The 23,614-nt window shown below is 44.0% G+C and overlaps 2 protein-coding genes across 3 annotated transcripts; one reads left to right on the top strand and one right to left on the bottom strand.

The window, feature by feature from the left end:
• Positions 1–1,742: 1,742 nt before the first annotated feature.
• bri3 (brain protein I3) lies at positions 1,743–7,361 on the bottom strand. Of its 2 annotated transcripts, XR_015103288.1 has the most exons (4): positions 6,786–7,361; positions 4,953–5,061; positions 2,225–3,808; positions 1,743–2,083 (listed from the first exon to the last, which is right to left on the bottom strand). XR_015103288.1 is itself a non-coding variant. In XM_086134047.1 (3 exons), the coding sequence occupies exons 1-3, from the start codon at positions 6,961–6,963 to the stop codon at positions 3,676–3,678; spliced, it is 420 nt and encodes a 139-aa protein (XP_085990173.1). In that variant the 5' UTR covers positions 6,964–7,361; the 3' UTR covers positions 1,743–3,675. The 2 variants fall into 2 exon arrangements, 1 of the variants encoding a protein (XP_085990173.1); XM_086134047.1 differs by having other exon boundaries at positions 1,743–3,808.
• A 1,313-nt stretch (positions 7,362–8,674) lies between these two features.
• On the top strand, positions 8,675–21,386 carry tecpr1b (tectonin beta-propeller repeat containing 1b). The gene is made up of 26 exons (XM_086134046.1): positions 8,675–8,821; positions 8,963–9,031; positions 9,675–9,907; positions 10,048–10,230; positions 10,344–10,466; positions 10,537–10,659; positions 10,953–11,127; positions 11,220–11,320; positions 11,393–11,494; positions 12,676–12,803; positions 13,420–13,997; positions 14,520–14,623; positions 14,718–14,873; positions 15,128–15,277; positions 15,504–15,661; positions 15,795–15,922; positions 16,651–16,744; positions 16,831–16,927; positions 17,662–17,741; positions 18,045–18,101; positions 18,168–18,342; positions 18,568–18,703; positions 18,857–18,949; positions 19,041–19,147; positions 19,228–19,347; positions 19,758–21,386. The coding sequence occupies exons 3-26, from the start codon at positions 9,683–9,685 to the stop codon at positions 19,899–19,901; spliced, it is 3,537 nt and encodes a 1,178-aa protein (XP_085990172.1). The 5' UTR covers positions 8,675–8,821; positions 8,963–9,031; positions 9,675–9,682; the 3' UTR covers positions 19,902–21,386.
• The last annotated feature ends 2,228 nt before the right edge of the window (positions 21,387–23,614 follow it).

The following is a 23,614-nucleotide window of genomic DNA, read 5'->3' as shown; positions in this document are numbered from 1 at the left end:
TATCTTCCCTCCGCAGTGAATGATGCCACCTACCTACCCTACAGTATATCGATATCTATATCTCTATTGATACACCTCTATAGAGATATATAGTTGGACTAGATATATATATATTTAGGATATAGATCTATATTGATACATATTTATATAGATTATATATATATATATATAAGATAATAAGATAAGATATCCTTTATTAGTCCCACACTGGGGAAATTTACAGCCTCCAGCAGCAAGAATGTAGGCAGAAAGAAGAAGAAAAAACAAACAAACACCGTTCAATTAAGTGCAATATAAATACAAAATGGATAAATCGCAGTGCTATTTACAGTTCTTTTCCACATCATTCAATTATTAAATATTATTGTTGCTATTTTTTATTCAGCAGCCTGACAGCAGTTGGTAGGAACGAGCGTCTGTATCTCTCCTTCTTGCAGCGCGGGTGTAACAGTCTCTGGCTGAAGGAGCTACCTAGTGCTGTCAGGGCGGGCTGGAGAGGGTGGGAGGGACTGTCCATCATAGCTTTTAGCTTAGTTAGCATCCTTCTGTTGCCCACCTCCTCCAGAGTGTCAAGAGAGCAACCCAGGACAGAACTGGCCTTCCTGACCAGTCGCTCCAGTCTCTTTCTGTCCCGGGCTGAGATGCTGCCTGACCAGCAGACAATGCCATAATGGATGGCCGAGGCCACCACCGAGTTATAGAAAGTCTTAAGGAGCGACCCCTGAACCCCAAAAGACCTCAGTTTCCTGAGTAGGAAGAGTCGGCTCTGTCCTTTCCTAATCAGGTTGTCCGTGTTTAGGAAAGGACAACAAAGGACAATATATATACACATCTACATATACATATATACAGTATATATATATATATATATAAAGAGAGATTGAGAGACACACACACACGTTTACACACATACTGTATAGTATGGGGCTGCATGGTGAACGTCTGGTTAGCAAGTTCACCTCAGTGCAGAGGTCATGAGCCTGGCCTTCCCGGTGTGTACTTTGCACGTTTTCCTCGTACATGTGTTTTCTCCAGGTACATCGGTTTCCTCCCACATTCCAAAAACAAGCATGGTAGGTTGATTGAATGCTCAAAATTGTCCCCAAGTGTGATTATGAGCACGAATGATTGTTTATCTATATGTGCCCTACAATTGGCTGGCAACATGGTGCATCAATAATGTCCTTCATTATCTTCTTACACAATGTATCCTTTTAGCTTTCTGAAGCACTTTGCTACTTACTTTTAAATGGCAACTGCATTAGTTACATGTATCACTGCCTAAAGTATTTGAAAACTTTTTATAACTCATCACAAAAGAGTATTACATAATTATTTCAGCAGATTTTTTCTTTGTATCCAATTCTTACATCTTCAATTATGATGACCTTTTTTACTGATTGGCTGAGAGGAATCACACACAGGTATTGTTTTAGCTCTCCATTTTGATGGTTCCTAATTGTCATATAAAAGGTTACCATTGTCTCAACAACAAAAACACACACGAACATTTGCTTCTAAATACATATAAGTGACACAAGAAGAGGCCTAAGCCGTTTTTTGGGGGGGGGGGGTTGAGTTATTTTTGGTGATGAGAAAACGGCTAGACTCAAATTGAACAATCTGAGCCTTTGTGGTTGATTCCGGTAGATGCCGAAAATAAAACACAATCAATTTCTTTTTTCATTAGGGATTCATAGTAGTTAAAAGAGCTTTTCATGGGGAAACAATCAGTCCACAACTTGGGTAGCATATATTTAATATCATAAACTAGTATAACAGTATGTGTAAAAAAAAAAAAAAAAGGTAAGAAGCTCAATCATAGGAGCAAGCGTGCACAGTGCTTGTTTCCAAAACCAAAAAAAAGTTCTTTGCCAAAAAAACTTCTTTCGTATACCGATATAAGAGGACACCTTTGCTGGGATGGAAGACACGACATGTTTTGATTGTCTTGCGGAAGAAGGAGCCAACTGAGTCGAATCCAGCTGTTTCATTTTTCAATCATTTCTGGGCTCACAACAAGAAAGGATTCCACTTTTCAAACTGTTGGAGGTGAAAGTACCTGAGGTTGGCGTTTTTGGCCCTGGAGAAGATGCAATAGGGAAAAGAAAAGAAAAAAAAGCCAACAGAATGAGCAACAATGATCAGTGCAAATATGGCCCCGGGAGATTAATAAATGATAAAATACGTTGCGGGCAGCTGTCCATTTTGTTTATATCCTTACTTCTTGGTTGTCCATCCAAAAATACGGGATTGTTCAGCAGCACTGAGCCTCAATGTGAAGTAAAAAAAAAGTATCACTGATTGATGAAGAAAATAGTCTCTAAAATATAATCATCAGAGTCTACAATTTAGCATCTTTCATGTCAGCGGCAGCAGTTTGTGATAAGAAAAAAAAAGGCAGAAAAATACTGGATTGTTGTTGTATATATTCCTCAGAAAAGGGTCAAGAAATTGGGCTTCAGGGTCAAATTTCAGGATAGTCTAAAATGTGAATGTGCAGAGGCTAGGCTGTGGCATGGCCACTTTAGAGTGCCTCATTGTCGTTGCAAGTGTGCGCACATCACAATGAGAAAGGTGAAGGGACGGTGAGGGGATAAGAATGGGAAATGAAAAAAATATATAAGCCTGACTTGACAGCCAGAGGGTGGACAAAAACTCTGCTGGTGTAGCCACTTTAGAGCACCTCATCGTCAGTCACAAGTGTGTGCAAGTTGGAAGCATGAGGAAGGGGGAAAAAAAGGGTGGTGGGGGGGGGGGGGGAAGTAGGACTTAACAGGCACCATTTAGACATGGCCTTTGAGCCACAGTGTGGAAATGCCACGCAACAACCTGGCAGGACATATTGCAGCTACTGGGACTTGAATTTGACCTTCTCTAAACTTCTCTGAACACACATCCAAGTGTTTGTTTCAGTACTTTTTGCACAACTTGCTATCTTTTAACAAGGAGATGGGCGGCAAAATAATCCATGAATGGATCAATACATTTCCTGGTTCGCTTAAAAGTCGTATTTAAACCCTGTAGGGTGTTCGCTTCTGTGGGGCCCGTTTTCGTTTCGCATGAACAGAAAATGGGCAGAAATCTATTTTTTTTCCATCCTCCTTAGCCTTGTCTCATTTATTGTGAAGAACAACCTACTTTGATTATATACAGGATACATTTCGTGTTTCTGACCTTGCAACATGGTTGCAGAATTCAATTCCCTACACCTTCTGGTCTCATGTTGCCAAACATGAGATCAGAAGTGGGAGTAAGTCACTAAATCGACAACAATGAATCATCGGGACTTCAAAAATGACACACTCGGAGGGGAAATAGCGACTAAGCTCAGAGTGTCACCGGTGTCATCAGCAGGTTGTAATAGAGAGACTGTAAGAGTCACGGAAAGGCGCACAAGTGGAAATGTTCATGGATTAAACACTGGAGTTAGCCGTTCAGCTCCTTGTTAGAGAAGAGCAAGGTGTGCACAAAGTACTAGAACAAGTTGGCCGCACATGCCAGAAACCGCCACTTCAGTTGCACGCGTGTATTCAAGTTGCCCGAGGGTCAAATTCAATTAACCTGGAAAGGTTACAATGGATTCTTAGTTTTCTCCTGAAATTTCACCCCAAAGCCCGATCTCCCAAACTTTTTGCGTATGGTGTATGTGTGTTTGACACTTGTTTGAGTGGTCTATCCAAAGGTGGCGCCGCAGTTGGGACATCGCCTCTGCCGCAGGGCGAAGCAGAAGAGGATGCCCAGCGGGAAGAAGAAAATGGCGCACAGGATTCCCAGGCAGGTGAAGTCATCCTCCAGAACGCCAACTCTGACAAATCAGGCGAGGAGGAAAGAAAAGTGACAGATTAAGCTCCCTTTAGTTATACGAGCACTAAGGGCTGCCACAGTTAATTTGTTTTTTGTTTTTTTTAGAATTGATTAATCATTGTTGTTTGCTTGGTATTTTTTGTGATAAAAACAACATGATGTTGACAGTGAACAATTCCAAATGGTTAAATGTGATCAACACGTCTGATCGATGCCACCTAAAGGATGAGCTTAAAATACATTGAAGGCCCTGGAAAGTGAATTCATAGATTTGCTTCTAAACACATTATACCTGTTTAAAAACAATGAGAGAAAACATGTGCAAAAGACTCGAAAACCTCGTAGCAGCCAATTGCGGAGTGACAGGTAACACAAATGACTGTGACAGGTAGTTTGGGATTTTTTTTCGTGCTTTCATCAATTAAATTGCCATTTAGAAACTGCATTTTGTATTTCCTTGGGTAGTCTCTGTGTGATATGAAAATTGGTTTGATGAACTGAAACCTTTGGTGTGATAAATATGCAAAGAACTGCTTTTTCACAGCACTGTATTGTGTAATAAAGTAAACTACATATGTTTGAACTTCCTTCTTCTGTATGGATGAACAAGCATTTGTATTTGATTTCAATAATTGAGATTTCCCCCCCCATTTCAGTTTTTGTTGTTTCATGAACGATTCTAATTTTGGTGCATTATCGGACAAGGACATATCGCAACCTGCCATGTCATGTTCCAATATTTACACAACCATTTCCTGAAAAAGATTTCTTAAAATTCAACCACCCATTCGCTGATCTGCAAGTGAATTAGCAATTTACCTATAACCCCGTACGACTCGGCTTGTGACTAACAGGATGCTGTCTGCCGTGTGGTTTTTTAAAAAAAAAGTGTGAAAGCCATATCCGCTCACAAGATGCAAAATATGAATGTGTGTGTGTGCGTGTGTGTCATTGCTCAACTTCGCATCAACCAATAAAGACGGTGGTTGTACCAATAAAGGGATGTAAACAGACATAAATGCTCCATTCATCACAGCGACCATGCTCCACTCACATTGCTTACTCTGTTCAGACAGATTTAAAATATATATATTTTTAATTTTACAAGTGGTGACATCAACTCTACGTGATTTGTGCGTCTTCACCTGCAGGCCGGGCAACCTCCTACGACCACAACGGACGGTTGAATGACTGTGTAGGTTCCAGCGTAGGGTTGATGGGACACGGGCGCTCCCAATTGGCCTGGTGGGTAGCCTGCGGTTGAAAACAAACGTACACATGATTGCACAATGAACTTCTTTTAAGAGGTGAAAAAGACAAGAAGTATCAAGTTTTTCCGACCTAATCAAGTTGGGACGTTCGGAAAGCACCCTCTCTCATCATCCATAAAACTCGAATTCAAACACATCTTTATTCTTTGGCTTTTGACTCAGCCTGAGACACTGTATTGTTTTGGTGTCCAGTTTCTTTAGAGTTCTTAATTCTTCTGTGTTTAAATTTGTATGTGTTTGCATGTGTGTACATGTGGGTGGGTGATGAGGTGGGTTATCTCTGTGCTTATTATTCATTTTATTGTTTTGACGTGAAGCTGTTTTGCAATATGAAAAGTACTCTATAAAGTTTGATTGATTGATTTTGTGCTGTTTTAATCTTGTTATGTTATTAATGGGTTTCAACTGTCTTTGTGGTTGAATGACCAATATTTGCTCCATGTACAGCACTTTGTACGTAGCGGTTGTTTTAAAGTGCTCGAAAATACACTGGACTTGAATTTCGGTGAGTAACTCCCAGGTAAAATTGATTAGGTTCAAGAGCTGTTTCTGTGAGCTTTGAAGACATGAGATAACTGATAACACGTGTGTGTGTGTGGGGTAGTGTGTGGGACACTTGAATTCACTGTACATTCTGTAATCATTAACAAGTCGAGCAGCGTTCTGGTTCCTCAACACGTTGCAGGGACAGCTCTGGGATTGTTTCTCTCTCAGGGCGAAAAGGGTGATCAACCAATACATAGGGGGCTGGGAAAATAGAAGATACCGGTAGACGTATTTTAGAATATCAACTAAAATGCTTAAGGGGGTGGCCCGGCGGGCAAGTGGTTAGCGCGTCGACCTCACAGTACAGAGATCGTGGGTTTGATACCGGCTTCGGCCTTCCTGTATGAAGTTTGCATGTTCTGCCCGGGCCTGCGTGGGTTTTCTCCGCGTACTCCGGTTTCCTCCCACATTCCAAAAACAGGCATGGCAGGCTGACTGAACACTCCAAAGTGTCCATAGGAGAGTGTGAGCGCGGATGGTTGTTTGTCTGTGTGTGTCCTGCGACTGGCTGGCAACCAGTTCAGGGTGTCCTCTGCATTGCATTTCGTTTAGAATTGTTTGTTTTTCAACTCTTGCTTCTACTTTTGCATTTAATAGTGGTCGTGATGGTGGTACTTAAAGACTTGGAGAATACACAGTGTTTTAAATAAAAAATGTAATTTCAGTAATTTTTAAAGATGGTACTTGAAGTCAAATGTTGGATGTTTATTTCTCTGACGCGTTAACCATGTAGTCCATGATATATAATTCCCTCAACAGTGATTAGGAATAAAACTTTGAGCAAATAACTCCGAAGGGAGCAGTTGTTGTGGTTGTTCGTTGAAGTCCTACATCCGGTATTTAATCAAAACTTCCACCCAAATCTACTTTCGGAATACAGTCACGACTTAAACAATATTTTTTTTACATTTCATTGCTACGAAAACGAGCATACTACTCATTGACGGCAAAACGAATTCTTTATGTATTATATCGGGCATTTGCTGAATGAGAAGGTTTTCGGCACATTTTATCCGCTTTACAGTGACGCTTGAAAGCAACACAACCCGCGCAGAACCACTCCGGAAGTGCGCGTCGGTGACTCATCTTCGGTTAGCGCTCGTAAAGTTGAACCATGCCACGATAGGACAAAGAGCAGAATTGCTGGCGAGTCTTACTCACCTTGGCCGCCTGGTGGGTACTGGTAGGGCGGCGGGGCAACGGCCGGTATGGCCCCATAGCCGTGCGGCGGCTGCGGCTGCTGCGGCGGCGGTGGCGCCGGGGGGCCATACTCGTAAGCCCCGGGGACGGTGTTGTAGGCAGGAGGTCTGTCCCGAAGAATGGGTTTGTTGTCCACCATATCAGCCAAAGTTGTCCGGTGTGCTACGTAACTTTATGGGAAGGACGCCGAGGTGGGGTCAGCACTCTTAAGTTTGCCGTCAGTCCCCACAAACAAGTAAAAAACCCCCAAAAAAGACACGACGGTGGTTCACAAAAAAAGACACTGCGTCAAAAACGAAAGTTGGTCGCTCTCCATGCGCCAACTTCCTTCGCGACGCATCAAAACCCCGTTTACAACATTCACGTCGAGACGGTAATGTTCAGACATTTAACTGAATACCACCGTTGCTTCCTCGGCGCTAGGACAACAATCGTGTGTCACCAAAGCGCGTTGTAACTCCGCTCAACTCACACGTTTTTTTTGTCCTCTCTAGATTGTCACAAGAGAAAAATCATGTGATGAGCGGTTGCTGCTGCCCCGCAAGTGTCCAGGCTTCTTAAAGAGACAGTACAACAAAACAAACGGCCTACTTCGAATCGTCGTCACCGGTATACATATTTCATGTATTTCTATTATATGTATCACTGGCGTTGGGCAAAATCATTGCATCTCTAAAAGAATAAAAGACACTTTCGACCAGATCGGCCTCTCTGGAAGGGGCGTCCCTAGGTTTTATGGGAAGGGGAGTGCTTGGCACCAATCTTAATAATGTAAATGCTCGGTGGGTTTAATAAAAGAGTAGCGCAGACCGCATGTGGCCCCTGGGTCATATTTAGCCAACCCCTTGCATTTTATCATATATGAATATATAATATACTATATATAATATAGCAGATTTGTATTACGTCAATGTACCACCTGTTGTTACTGTATACTGTATACTAATTGCCTAGAATGGACTGTTTTTAATCAATCAATCAAACTCTATTTATAGAGCATTTTTCATACGTAAAAATGCAACTCAGTGATGTGCAGTTAAAAAAAATTAAATTTACAACAATTAATTTATCCAAAGTTATTTTAAAAATTTGCCGTTGTTTCATTTTAAGCATTTAACCATGTCCTAATGATTTGAGTTCATTTTATACTCAATATAATTCCAATATTATGTATTTATGCAAGTAACGCATTTATGTTTTTATACAAAACAGTGTTTTCACTTAATTTCCGCGTGGACTTGACCTTAATTTTCGATCATGATTCAAACAATACCGCAATTCATACAAGTGGATCTTATCAAAAGACATACAGATATGTTTTGCTGATTTCATTCTGCACACAAATTTAATGTTGTGAAACCCTAATGTCAGCGTGAGATTCAAAAAGGAAGGAGCTTCAGAAATTCCGACAACCCTTGAACAACACATTAAGGTGATGCACATTTGGGGGCGGGACTACGTTGAACCCAATTGTGTATTTTATTTATTTATGTTTTTATTTCTAATAATGATGGAATAAATATGTATTATTACTTAATTGCTTAATTTTAATTACAGCAAACAATTTTACACCAGCCTACATTTTCAAATACAAAGTATATCATAGTATATTAACTATGAAGTATCGTTGCTAATCATTATGGACACGTAAGATAGGTCTGGCTATTAGATGTTGAGAAGAACGCGCCCTTCGTTTTAAATAATTAAAAACACTCATTCTTGGTCTAAATTATTGAAAATTTGCACGTCAATCAAGCAGCAACAAATATCACGCGCTTCCGGGTTGGACCAATGAGGAAAAACAACAAGCTACACCCCTTTGCGGTGTTTCAACCAATCAGTGCGCAGTTACCTCCATTTCCCGAGTTGTAAAACCAGCATTGAGCTTTCCGCTACTCTCCAATTAAAACCCCGTTGTGTGAGGATGTCGGCGTGACTTCACTCTCTGGGACTCCGTGGGTCGCTTAATGGAATTGCAGCATCACATGTGTAACTAAGTAAGGGTTGTGGGTTTAAAAAGAACAGTGTTCAGAGGCTAAAAGCTAGTGTATATGTAAACAGCTGATAGACGAGTGTGCGGTAAAGGGGTCCACGGGTCCTCTTGCTAACATATATCTGTCTTGCACAATGTTCCACAGGTATGCCGTATGCCATGACGCCTCCTTCCACATTCCCTTGACAACCACGTATCTGACACCGACATTCAGGTAGGCTATCTGCAACTGCGCGCTTCCTTAACAATATAATTGAAGTCAACATAGCTCCCGTTTGTCTATTATAAGATTTTGAAAATAGTTTAGGCTTAAATAGCAATACAAAAAAAAACACAATGTCAATACGAAAAAAAGTCCATAAAGGCCTGTTTGGAGTCGGGTATCAGTATCGGATTAGTAACAGTCATTAAAGCAAAGTTCCGGTCTGGTGTTTCAAAATAAAAGTAAAGACTGTCTTTCAAAGTAAAATTTATGAGCAGGGCTGTTAGAAATCACTCACTGACCAAGAAGTTCATTTAGACGAATAATTGTCAGACATTCAATGAAAAAATGATTAGGATTGCTTATGTGATTAGGTCAAATCACAAACTATGAGCCAAATAATTTTAATGGCATTTAAAACGCTTATAAATATCTTCAAAAATTGCAAAGCTTACCTCAAATCACACTCTCTTAATTTTGTAATGGCAACCTGCAAAGCAAATGAGTTTGTTGTCTTCCTGACAATTTTAGTTTGTCCTGCTGCTAGTTTGTGTCTGAACGATTCAATCAGATGGCAAGACATATTCAACAAGGCAAGCTTTTATTCTAAACTCAAGGCACCTCTTGTTCTACCAGTCCACTCTGTTTGTCTTAGGGAGCACCATGTCCGTCACACTGCTGTGGGCGGTAGATGTGTATGGGAGGGTGTATAGCGTTTCCACCGCCGGCCAGCGTTGGGTGCGCACCGAAGACGCACTTTTGGAGCTAAAGCGCGTCACCGCCGGGAAAGGTCGCTGTTGGGGCATCGGCTGCGACCACCACGTATATCTCAACATGATACCCCATGAGATGCCCATCCGCTACAAAGAGGAGACCTATGAAAACCAGGTCGGCATGAGCTGACAGATTGACGTTCAAGGTTTCTCCTTATTCATCTGCCGAAATTTGCCTTTGAGCAAGGGATTCCATCCATCCATATCTCATCCCATTAGTCGTTGACTAGAAACTTCTTTCATGTGTGATATCAGCGGTGGAATCCTGTGGACGGCTTCACGGATACGCTGCTGCCCACCGACCGCTGGCAGTGGAGCGATGTGACTGGGATGAATCCTCAACCGCTCCATAGCTTCCAGTTGCCGTCCCGCAGCTGGGAGTGGGAGGGGGACTGGTATGTGGACCACAACTGTGGGGGAGAACCCAGTCAGACCGGGGTGAGAACACACAAGCTTCCTATTTAGCTGCATTAAGACTGGGGGGATGATTTCGAAACGACAATCTGTGAGGAATAGCAAAACAATCACTTTTTATACATGCTTTCCTATAGGGTTGGGAATATGCCGTCGACTTCCCCGCTAACTTCTCTCCCGACAAGAAGTGGAACTCTTGCGTGCGTCGTAGGCGCTGGATCCGCTACAGAAGATATACAGCACAAGGCACCTGGGCGAAGGTTTGGACTTTATTTGCAAGACACTCAATCCAGACCTGTACTACAACTGTTTAGAAAATGCTGCCTTCAGATCCCCTTGGACCATCCCAGGAAGCCCCCTCTACCTCTATGCGACATCAGCTGCGGCGGCTGGGAGATGAGTGACGAGTCTGGGAGGTATCCTTACCTTTGGGCTGTGTCTCAACAAGGACAGGTCAGAAAGGTTACAAAATTCTGTTGGTTTGCATGGGTGGTAACGGTAATGAACAGACGTCAATTTTATTTCTACTTTTTTCAAAATTACTTGATTATTATGATTAGTTTTAAAATATATTTTATGTATAGTTTTGTATAAACTTCATTGACATTAAGAGGCATCAGAGGCTGCAAATGCCTTATGGCATTTGGTCACAAGGGGGCAGCATGACTTCAAATACGTGACGGCACAGAACTGTACATGGGATTTTAAAAAGTTGGAATAGTCATCTGATGGTTATTTTGTTTTAGGTGTGGTTCAGGGAGGGCATCCACCCTCGGATCCCCGAGGGCACTCGCTGGGACGAGGTCGAGGTGCCCAAGGAGGTGGTCCAGTTATCACTCGGTCCGAGATACCTACTGTGGGCCGTTCTGTGGGATGGCAACCTGCTGGTCCGTACGGGCCTCAGCCTGGACAGTCCCACCGGTCAGCCGTCGCCTCCTTGTGATTTATTAATTTTTTCATGACACTGGAATTTCCATTGTGTAAGTGAAAGCCTCATTCTGGTCCTCCACCAGGCACATCATGGCTGGAAGTAGAATCACCCGAGAAGGAGATGGAAACCCTCCACGTGTCTGTCGGAGTTAGCGTTGTGTGGGTGATCACTAAGGACTACAAGGCGAGTCACGCGGATGTCGTCAACGCACCGCGGTAAAAACCTCTCAGTGTCCGTATGGATGTGCATTCGCAGGTGTGGTTCAGGCGGGGCGTCAGTTCGCACAATCCCTGCGGGTCGGGATGGATCTGCGTCGTCGGCGAGATGATGATGCTTGATGTGGGGCTCAACGACCAGGTGACTTGTTTCTTGCGTCATCACAGCTGCAGAGTCGGCATTCACTTCATTCAATGTTCATCAAACTTATTTCCACACTCAACTGCTCACACTTAGGCGCACCTGCATGATTTACTTGTATTGACTGCCGTGAACGGGTCATTAAAACGACAAAACCTCTGGTGAGTCAAAACGTGTGCACAATTTTATGTATACACTCTGCATAGCCATAGACTATATTCTTGTTTGTTTCCAACTTATTTGTTGGGGGGTTTTTTTTCATTTTTTTTAGTCACGTTATATGTACATAGCACACCTTTGTATAAAAAATATATATACATTGAGCAACCTGGGTGACTCGCACTTTAAATACAAGTACCATTCCAATGTTCAACCTGTGCAGTGGTTCACAATATGTAATAGTTTTTAGGAATTAAACCGCTCCCTTGTTTTTGATGAGAACTTTGGCCTACTACCTGCTCTCTTTAAATGTCGGTCATGATAGTGGGACTTAATGGGTGAAATTTTTTTAGCTGATAGTCGGTGTCAAAAATTTGAGAACCACTGCTCGACACTGTTAAATAAGACTGGCTCGGCCCTCTTCTCGGATCCCTTGACATGATTAGCGAGAAGGAGGCCGGGCTTGCTGCCGAGATGCTTTTACGCTGAGGACTTTGCTAGCGTTGCAAAGCCACATCTCGCTTCGCCTCCCTTCAGTCTCAGGATATCCCACCTCACCCCCCGGGTCCCTGTGGTTCCTGCGGCTGTCCAGTAACACGAGCGGTGGAGGCCTTTCCCGCACCAGCACCTCAGGCCAGCCTTATATATATATATATATATATATATCCACCAGACTATATTCCCACCGGTCTGACCTATGGGACGATCCCTAATTAGATCGTCATCATATCCCATATTTCATATTTCAGGGCTGCATTTAAAGGCGGAGTTTGTGTGAGTCCTGCGCCTTATAAAGTCACAGATGCTTCATGTGTCTTGCTAGTGAGTTTGTTGAATACGGTCCTGGAAGGCTTTTTTTTTTGTCATTTCTCTGCCTTGAATTTAAATATCCAGTGAAGCCTTTTTGTGCGAAAGCATTTTCATCTGTGCGTTATAAAACCCAGAGACCACCGCAATTTAGGTTGCGGTGTAAATTCTAAATAAAACAAGTTTGAAGACATTTTGTACTGTTTTGGTGTCAGGTTTGGGCTGTCGGTGAGGACCGCGGCCTGTATTTCCGAATTGGGGTGACGCCATCCGAACCAAGTGGGAATGGCTGGATCCCCGTTTCTGCCGAGTGGGGCAACAGTAAAGAGAATGTCCCACCCAGGTCTGTATGCATATTTATTGGAGACATTGAACACAGTACAATGGATGGTGAGATGGAACATGAAATGATGATTGAGTCCTCTCAACTCCGCCTAGCAACGTGGCCAATTTTTTTTCACTGGCCTGTGGTGCGGTTATGGCCGAGCATGATGAATTCTGCCTAGCAACCAAGTGGCTCTTTTTTTATTCTCATGCCTGTGGAGCAGTTATGATTTATCTTGATAAATTCCATGCAACAGCGAGTCTGTCATTTTTCATTGGCCTCTGAAGGCTTGAGCACGAGAAACTCTTGCCTAGCAACAAGTGACTTATTGTCCATAGGCATTTAGGATTGAGTCCTATAAATTCTGGTGAGCAACAAGGTTTTTTTTTCTTGATTGTTTGTTTGGGGACAATGAAGGCTTGAGCCCTAGCGAATCTGTCAAGGAACTCTTTTTTTTTTTTTTTTTTTCTCCTCCCCATCAGCCTTACTGTCACCACCATCTTTCTATGAACAGTAGCCTTTTTTTTTTTTTTGCAGGAAAAAAAACACTTTCTGGCACTCATACAAATATTTTTAAATCTGTGTACATTGCCTCCTTTTGTGCCCTCCCTGACTTATATTTTGTTCTCAAAAGGGGCGGTCTAGAGTTCAGTAGCCAGCTGAAAGAAGCCTCCCAAGGCTCAGTGCTGAGCTGCACCGACTCTGATTCAGAGTTAGGCCCGACTGACCCATCAAACAGCACAAATGACACCCCAGTCCTGGAAGCAGCTGCCCCTTCCATGGTCCCCTTAGGAGGAGCACCTATCGTCCCTGTAGATACTCAAGATGCTCCCACAGCACCTAAAACCTTAATTCCCGCAAGCGACAGCTTCATCAACAGCCTGGTTTCAGACCGCGACAAAACCTCCACAAACCAACAGTCCAGCTTAATGATTGAGGAGGAGGGTCAGTTCTCCCCAGCGCAGACCCTCATGAGCCCAGAGGCCTCTGGACCCGTGGCCCCTTGGAGTAACGTGGACCTCGAAAGCGCGGAGGTGGCTCGAAGCGCGCAAGCAGAAGGGCCTCTCTTGCGCAATGGCAGCGCCCCTTACGGCCTGGGTCTGGAGGGTGCACAAGGTGTCGGGGACGAGGACGGTCCCGTGTGGGCCTGGATCTCAGGAGGGGGCTGCAACGTGGACGCCGCTTCGCAAGTCAGCTGGCTCAGTGCTACAGGTACGAGGAAAACTTGTTTGGAATGACTGGCGTCTTGACTGACTTAATTATTTTTTCTATGACTGTTACACTGCCCCCAGGTGGCCACGAGGGGCACAACCAAATGTTCAGTTAAAATGTAGCAAAAATTTCTTAATTTCTTCACATTCTGTTTAATTCGGTCATTTTAAATCTTTTAATGAAGGCAAGTTTTGGTAACTGAATAAATAATTTTATAAGACCGTGTTTTGGAATCAATCATCATATTTCTTAATCGTGATTTCATTACCAATCAAGAGTAATCGTGATCATAATTTTTCTTAATTGCCCAGTCCTACGATCTCATGACACCACTGAAGTGACTTTTCAGTCATCCTGTACATCCAGTTATCAAACATGATCAGAATAGAAAAATGACACGCAAAGCATGAACCACTTTATCATAAGCACTCACGTTTCATAAGTGTATGTATGTCCACTTCGTGCGTCTGTTGTGTACCTTGTACTCAAATTTGTGTTTGTGTGTGTGTGCACGTGCGCCAGGCCCACTGGTCAGCTCTTTGTCACTGACCCCAGTGCAGTCTTCAGTATGGAGCGATCAGCAGCACAGAGAAGAGATCAGCAAGAAACCTCTGGAAAGAAGCAATGTATGATTTTTTTTCTTTCTTTTTTTTTTTTAAATCTTTTGCTCAGCCTACCTGTATACTTGTGTGTGCCTCGGCGTGTGTATCCTTTCAACAGTCCATCTGGCTGCGTAAAGGCACGCTATGTTGGTGGAGGGACTGGAAGCCGCAGCGGTGGGTGGACGTGGCCGTGGCTCTGGAGCAGTCCACCAAGTCAGACGGGGGGAAGGACAGCATCTTCTTCGTTTACTACACGCGTTATGATGAGAAAAAGGTCGGTGTACAATATATATTTTCTTTTGTGGGTCAACATATCCCATTTAGTCGGGGCAAGTTCCTCACAATGAAATGCAAGGGCAATTAAGTATGCGTAGAAATGGGATGCGGTGAGGTGAAGAGAAACCGTAGCTGTGAGGTGGCACGCAATGTAAATGAGTTTAACACTACTGACCTGATTTTGACCTGGTGTCCCAAGTCTTGACTACTTGACTCCAAAGTCAACCCTCCCACCCTCACTCTATCTTGCAGTACCTTCACATCTTCATCAATGAAGTGACAGCACTGGTTCCAGTGCCACGGGACAGCCACTATGCTTTTGCCGTGTACACGGGCCCCAGGACCAGACTGAGGAGTCCCCTGGTCCTGGCGGCCCAAACTGAAAAGGACATGAAAGACTGGGTAAGCCTCGAAACTGCAGTGTTCGCCGTGTGTATCGTGACTGAGCCCTGGCGCGATTCACGAAAAGTTGTGAGGAATCAGTCCCCTCCTCCCCCTTCCGACCCTTACAAAATAAAATACAAGATGATAAATCATGACATGAAGCTCACTTCAGTTCCACTTAGTTCATTGTCAACCTATGGAATGTTGATTTATGTCACGGTGACGTATTGTTTCTTTGATCCAGCTGAACTTGTTGTCGGATGTTTGCTGCGAGTGCCGCGGAATCGCAACTCCGCCGTCCAGGCAGGCCTTGTGGTCCACAACGTCCAAAGGGGACATTTTTGTCCACGAGCCATCCTTTTCCCTGGAGGCGCCCGCTCACACGCTGTCATGTGACCTCATGTGAGACCGACACCATCACAGTTTTAAAAAAAATCTGCTACGGTTAACGCTAACAGACTAACGCGTTTCTTTCCTACTGCCATGCTGCTCTTAACGCACTAACCCTCGCCGCCTCCACTGTGTGGCACTGCAGGTTCTGGCGGCAGGTGCCCGGCCACCTTCGCTGTGTAGAGGCTAACAGTCTGGGGCTGGTGTGGGGCATCGGGTGGGATGGCACGGCCTGGGTGTACAGTGGGGGCTCCGGACAGCAGGCTAACGCTGGTAAAAACACGTTACCTCAAGAGACTGCTTATTATTATTCTAGCGTAATCAATCTCTCTCTCTCTCTCTCTTTATATCGTATAACTTTTTTTTCTTTTTTTTTATGAGACCAGTGCACAGGCTAGCTAGCTCAGGGGCACACAAACTATGCGGCACACTGTCTTGTAATATTTACGCAAAGTATGCGGGACGCAGTCTTGTAATATTTTTTTTACATGGATGGCATTACGAGTAAGTCGTATCACTCCCAAAAATGCAACATGAATAGAAAATAAAACAACATAAGATTAATTTATTAACTAGGCGGCCTGGTGATCCAGTGGTTAGCGCGTCGACCTCACAGTGCAGACGTATCGGGTTCGATTCTAACTCCGGCCTCCCTGTGTGGAGTTTGTATGTTCTCTGGGTGTGCCCTGCGATTGGCTGGCAACCGGTTCAGGGTGTACCCCGCCTCCTGCCCGAAGACAGCTGGGATAGGCTCCAGCACCCCCGCGACCCTTGTGAGGATAAAGCAGATCGGAAAATGGATGGATGGATGTTTGATGATGTCATTTACAAATGACGTAGCCTGTCTGTCCATTTTAAAAGGCAGTAAAAAAAAAAAAATCCATGAATTCTTGAAAAATGTTCCCCTCACTCGACAAGTTACTAATAACTAGTCACTTTGTTGTGAAAACAACTTGCTTACAGGCAATGAACGTTTTATTTTTTTTCTGCTCCGATGGCAGCAGATGCAGGCCACGCGCACCAGCAGACTGACGTCAGGAGCGTGCACGTGTATGAGAATCAAAGATGGAACCCAGTGACAGGCTACACGGACAGGTAGGAGCATGACAAACTAAACAAAAGTGACATAAAATTTGCCTGATTGTATTTTTTTTGTTTGTTTGTTTTTGTTTTTCTGCCAGAGGACTTCCCACTGACCGCCCCATGTGGAGTGATGAGAGCGGACTGAGGGAGTGCACCAAATGCAACACACAGCCGCCCTCCCCTCAGTGGGCATGGGTAAGGGAGGATTCTCTCTAAATGTCAATTTTATATTTAATATTGAGCAGTAATTCAATCTGATGGACTGTTTCGGCTTAGCCTGTGTCTGAGTCTGATATGTCTTTTCCACCCTAATGGCAGTTATGATTGAGCCATATAAACTCTGCCTAGCAATGTGCGTTTTTTTGTTAGTTTTTTTTTGTAACCATGGGAAAGTTAATTGACTCGTAGCAACAATTCGCCATGTTTAAGTGAGCCTTATAAAATCCAACAATTAAAAAAATATATATATGATTAAACAGTGGGACAGTTATGATTCATCCTCGCAATTCTGCCGAGCAACTAGTAGTCCTTTTTTTATAGGCCTACGATTCAGATTTGAGGCCTTTGAACTCTGCCTAGCAGCATGCGGCCATTTTCTAGATTGTGTTTGATTGGCAATTCTGAATGAGCCTGGTAGATTCTGCCCAGCAACATGTTTTTTTATTGGCCTATGGGGCAATTATTATTATTGAGCCTTATAAATCATGGCTAGGAACAAGTGGCCATTTTTTCCCTACAGTCTAGTTATGATTAAGCCTGGTAACCCCCCCTAGCAACAAGTGGCTCATGAACATGATTTTGCAGTCATATCGTCGCCAGCATTTTTCAATTTCAAAACATCGCTTGGCGCCATTTAAATTGGGACATTTTATGCTTGAAATGTGTTGATCGATCGTCCACCTTTCAAGTGCTGCCCCACTTTATTCCAGGTGTCCGAGTGGGCTGTGGACCACAGTGTTCCCGGTGGGACGGACAAGGAGGGATGGCAGTATGCTGCCGACTTTCTCGTGTACGTAGTTATTATTGCCTCAGTCTCAGAATGTGCTTCCTGTTAGTCGTCTCACTTACAAAATGTGGATCCAGATGTTTATTTGCTGTCCAAGTCTGCTTAGACTGGGTCCCAATGGGGCAATGACCTACTACATCGAATTGATGGAAGCCGAAATTGAGAAAACGTATTGCGGGTTGCACTCCGTGGCTACTTTTTACTGTGATTACCGCCACCTACAGGACTGTAGTTGAACAGTCATGCAAAAAAGGTTTCAAGGGAACCAGTAAATGGATTATATATATTTTTCTGTATTTCTTGTAGAACATTTCATGGCCACAAAACACTTAAGGATTTTGTTCGGCGAAGACGTTGGACAAGGTAACCGTGCCCGGCTCCATATACACGCACACAAACTGTATGTAAACATTTTGGTTGTGTGTCCAGAAAGTGTAAGATCACACTGAGGGGTCCGTGGCAGCCGGTCCCGCCCATCCCCCTGAGCGACATCTCCTTTATGTCATGCCTGGCCCACAGCAGCATGGAGCAGGTCCCCCTTTGGGCCCTCAGCGACAAGGGGGACGTGCTGTGCCGACTGGGCGTCACCCCACAAAACCCAGCGGTGAGCACGTGTCCACTTTGTTTGCGCACTGTTCCCGCGCTATTCACAGGGGCTAAGGACAGAGCCCTGCCAAGAATTATGAACAGGGTTAATATTGCCCAGAGATAGCGGCAAAGCTCACTTCAACATAGTTCCTTAGCACGGTGCACTTGTAACAGTGGTGTCTCAAGATTGTCATTTTCTTTTTTTTTTTTTAAATTCCTTGGTGTCTTCGACTTATTCCAGGGCAACTCATGGCTTCATGTCGGCACCGACCAGCCCTTCAAGTCCATCTCCATCGGCGGAGCCAGCCAGGTGTGGGCCATCGCCAAGGATGGAGCCGTCTTCTACAGGGGCTCCGTGTCCCCACAAAACCCTGCAGGTCAACCTCCAAAAAGGACTCATTTGAATATGTTTGAGTAGTACTCTACTCGCACCAACTTTCAGAACAAAAATGTTCTGTTTTCAGGCCCACTGTGGGGAAAAAAATAATAAATTATGATTATGTTGAAATTTGTTGTGCTGCCCCCCACAGGAGAATGCTGGTACCACATCCCCTCTCCCTCCCAGCAGACCTTGAGACAATTGTCCGTGGGCCGTACGTCCGTGTTTGCGGTGGATGAAAACGGTAAGTACCAATTGGAATAATGTGAATTTCAAGACTTAAAAAAAAAAATCTAAACGCTAAGAATAACATCCGTCCCGGCGGATGAGCGCAGGGAACCTGTGGTACAGACAAGGCCTGACCCCGAGCTACCCCCAAGGCTCTGCGTGGGAGGTCATCTCCAACAATGCCACTAAAGTCTCGGTGGGACCGCTGGACCAGGCCAGTACTACCGCACTCATCATTGCTGCTGGAAATCTATGCCACATCCTGAGCGCAAAGTTTTTGGGGGTTTTTTTTAGGTATGGATGATAGCAGACGGAATGGCGGGCTTCCCCGCAGAGACTCCAGGGACCGTTTGTCACAGGTTGGGGGTGGGACCCATGCAGCCGAAAGGTCAACTGTGGGACTACGGCATTGGGGTGAGTCATTCCGTTGCGCGTCTCCCAACCAGAAGTGCTGTGAGACATCCTCAGGTGTGCTGCCGGAAAGGATGCAGTTGGCCTTTATTTGGACTTTGATCCATATTAGTGATCAGAATCAACTCCTTCACATTCTGACTGATCTTTCAAGGCTCACAGAATGTTGTGTTTTCGGGTTACACTCGTTTTGTTCAACCGCGTTCCATTTTTTGGTTCTCAGCAGTACAGCGAGTTTGGCCCATTTTGGACCCCCCACACCCCCCAAATAAAAACGCAAAAAAGAAGCTTTTTTTGATGCAAGTAATTTTTGCCTGAGTGACGCCTCAAACATCTGAACAGGCCTTTAAGATAAGAAAACCTTTATTTGTCTCACAATACAGAAATTTACTTATTAATTAAACCTCTCCCAGGGAGGATGGGAGCACATCAGCGTGCGGGCCAACTCGGTGGAGGCCCCCCGTACGCAACACCCGCTGTCCACTGCACCACCACCGCCGCCGTCGCCATGGAGGCCGCTCCCCCCACGGGCCAACGGGGCCGCCGTGGGTGTGTAAACGCGTCCTTCCGTCCCTCCCTCTTATTCCTCTCGTTTGTGCCTGGATCCACGTTGGGAACGTAAGCGCCACAAACACAAATGCACAATCATCATCATCTTCTGTGTTGGGAATCACTCACGAGCCACTCGTGAGTCGGCCATTTGTCGGCCCTCGATATACCGCACATGCATCTTGAATTGCGGTTGAACAATGATGGAGACGAGAAAAGCACTCTATCCCATGATGCATTGCGTTGAAATGATGTCCCTCTTAAGGTCCATGGACTAGTATGCTATTTGTCCTCACTCATAAGGCAATTCAGTGGAAAGGCAGAGCTTGACCCATGGTAGAGTGAGTCTGACTTGGCGTTCACATTTTTCTTAATAAACTACACTACTGTCACTTTGGTGTAACACTAGTAGTGCTAGTAGTTTTGCCTCACTCGTAACATAATTGCCCTAATGTTATACCTGCCTGTATAAGTTGTTTTGTGCCGAAATATTAATCAGTGGTGGAAATAAAAATCTTACCCCTAAGAGTCTATTGGTGCGCTGAATTTTCTTAGTAGTGAGGAGAAAGAGCTACTGGGCAACCTTGGCATACTCGTACACTAAGTGAGGTAAAACTGTGCACTAGTTGACAACTATGTGCTACTAGTACTGCCACTGACATGATAAAGTTCTGCTAGGTAACCTCTAGCAGTTCACTAGCTGTACTAGTTGAATGCAGGTCGTCAAGTTGGCCTAGTTGTGCCCACCCCCCACCCGACCCCGCCAGTTGTTCTACTAGTGCGCTTTATTGTGTCCGAGGACAAAGAGCGTATTAGTACACAGACTTTAAACTGAATGTCAAGAATATTAAATCAATGCTCTAACTGTTTTGAAACTGTTTGAATGATTATTTAATATTCTTGATGGTTCATGTACTAGTGGAAACATGTTTTACTAGTAAGTACAATGAAGTCATTCGGGAATGAGTGAATGATTCCAAACATGTATTTGGACAACGAAGTGACAAGAAAAAAAGTGTGTTTGTGTGGGGGCAGAGCGATTTCGGGGAATAATCCAAACTATTTTGCATGTTAGCGTCTTTTTCTGCAATTTTGACAGCGGCTTGAATTCAAACGCTAAATAAATAAATCCTGTCAGCATTGATCAGGGTAAGGGCTAAGAGAAGCAAAACATCCCAAATGGTCTTTTCAGTTGATTGTTTTCGTGTCTTGTCATTTATCATGCATGTTATATATTTTATTATTATTTATGTGCTTGTCTGATGTGCTTTTTGGACCGGTTTGTAACACTTTTGTGGTGCCCCCCACCCCAAGAAAAAAAATTATAATGTGATATGATGAGAGTGTATATACGGAGGAATGATGGGATGGACCTACCTTCCTGAACTGTGCAATAATAATTCTAATAATTCTATGAAGATCTTCCTGTTAGCATCAAATGCTTCAAAGACGTGGGTGCGTTATTTGAGAGAATATGAAATAAAAGGGACTAAACAAAAGCTGTTGTTTATGTGAGTTTTTTTTTTCATAAAATCTTGATACTCACACGGTGCAAGTCGCATTTTCACCATTCTCGTGGCGACGAAATAGGTTAGTCACTGATAAAACAATGGAAAAGGACTGGGAATGTGTTGTTAGCAGTGCTGCTACCTAGAGGTGGTTTTGTGATCATGCTGGACTAATAGCTTGGTTCAAATGACTGACCTGATAACAGTCATTGTATACCAAAAGCCGCACATGTAGTCTGGAGGTTTTAGGTATAGTAAGGCGTTTTTTTTGCCGAAAAAGCAACAACCATGTACAGTAAGCCGTTTTTTGCTGAAAAAAACGACTACGTATTGGAAGTCGTTTTTTTCCCGAAAAAATGACCATGTATATCAAGGTGGTTTTAGCCCCCCAAAAAATGACCATTTATAGTTAGGCGTTTTTAGCCCCAAAAAAACGACCATGTGTTGAAAGGCGTTTTTTGCTGGAAAAAAAAACGACCATGTATAGTAAGCCGTTTTTTGCCGAAAAAACCCGCCCATTTATTGTAAGGCGTTTTTTGACGTAAAATTGAGCATGTATATATATCAAGGCGTTTTTAGCCCCCCAAAAAAGACCATGTATAGTCAGGCGTTTTTAGCTTAAAAACCCCCAAAAACGACCATGTCTAGTAAGGCATTTTTAGCCCCCAAAAAAGGGCCATGTATAGTAAAGTGTTTTTAACTGAAAAAAACGACCATGTATTTATAGTAAGGCGTTTTTAACTGAAAGAAATGACCATGTAGTCAGGCGTTTTGAGCCCCAAATAAACGACCAGGTATAGTAAGGCGTTTGTAGCCCAATTCAGCTCTCTGCCTTCCTCTGCGAAGTTTGCATGGTAAGCTTTTTTGAGCGACTATGTACATGAAGACCTTTTTGGGCGGGTCCTGATGAGATCAGTAGACCAGCGCCACTCTAGTTGACTGGTTAGTGCGTCGGCTTAACAATGCAGAGGTGCAGGGTTCAAATCCAGGTCTGGGCCATCGTCTGCAGAGTTTGCATGTATGGCAAGGCTTTTCCTAATGACCATGTATTGTAAGGCGGTTTTTCGCCCAAAGAAATGACCATGTATATTCAGGTGTTTTTCGATGAAAAACCCCCCAACCATATCTACTAAGCCGTTTTTTGCCGAAAAAAACCACCATGAATATAGTAATGCATTTTTCGCCCAATCCAGCTCTCTGCCTTCCTCTGCGAAGTTTGCATGGAAAGCTTTCGAGATTATATATATGAAGAGCTTTTTGGGCGGGTCCTGACGAGCTCAGGCGAGCAGCACCATCATGGTGGACTGGTTACTGTGTCGGCTCAACAGCGCAGAGATGCAGGGTTCAAATCCAGGTCTCAGCCATCGTCTGCAGTTTGCATGTACAGTAAGGCTTTTTCTAATGACCATGTATAGTGTTGGGGGAAGAGCGGCCTTCTCTTCCTCCGCGTGTTCGTTAATTTCGGATGATGAGGATGTTGGTTAACCATATGAAGGCTGGAGGCGATGAACAGTTCCTTCGAAGGGTTTACTTTATTTTTCTGCAGTTTACGAATCGATTCGGGCTCCTGAGGGGTCCAGATTTGAATCAGGAAGCCTAGAGAAAATACAGACATGGGATTATATACAGACAATATGATAATGAGGGTTGGGGAGGTACGCCCCTCATGCAAATCTCGGAAACAAAGAAAGTAACATGACATCTGACCCGGTGTGGCTGGAAGAAGTCGGGAGCGGTGACGTGAGACCAAACCACCACTACCCACCATTTGGTGTGGTGGCAAGTTCCAGAACCCCGCTGTGCATACATCCTGGGATGAGAGTTCCCCCCAGGGGGGCTTAACAGCAACAGGGACCTAGCCAAGGCGCGGGGGAACAACAGAGGACACTTGGGGGACCGTTAATCAACCAAGGAGGGAGAAGATGAGATCCAACACTACATACGTTGTTTTAAGTGTGCAAACAGATGTTCAGGAAAGAGACTGGGATCAATAGTACTCATAGAAAAACACAGTCCCTCAATAGCTGCAACACAGAAACTAAGGATAACAGTTCCTCTTTTGATGTTGACACGTCCTCTGGAGGGGTCCTGAAAGTGGCGGGGTTAGGGGGTACCAAAGGTGATCGTAATCACAGTAAGCAGGAGATACCTTCAACAACTTTCTACATTGTTTCTTTCAAGTGTCTGAACAAACACAACCAACGGAGAGGAGA

Source organism: Hippocampus guttulatus, chromosome 16 (genome assembly GCF_054856545.1).
Source record: "Hippocampus guttulatus isolate MCC_2025c chromosome 16, RoL_Hgut_1.0, whole genome shotgun sequence".
Lineage (NCBI taxonomy): Eukaryota > Metazoa > Chordata > Actinopteri > Syngnathiformes > Syngnathidae > Hippocampus > Hippocampus guttulatus.
Note: the sequence above shows the minus strand (reverse complement) of the source record. Positions and strands in the feature narration are given on the sequence as shown.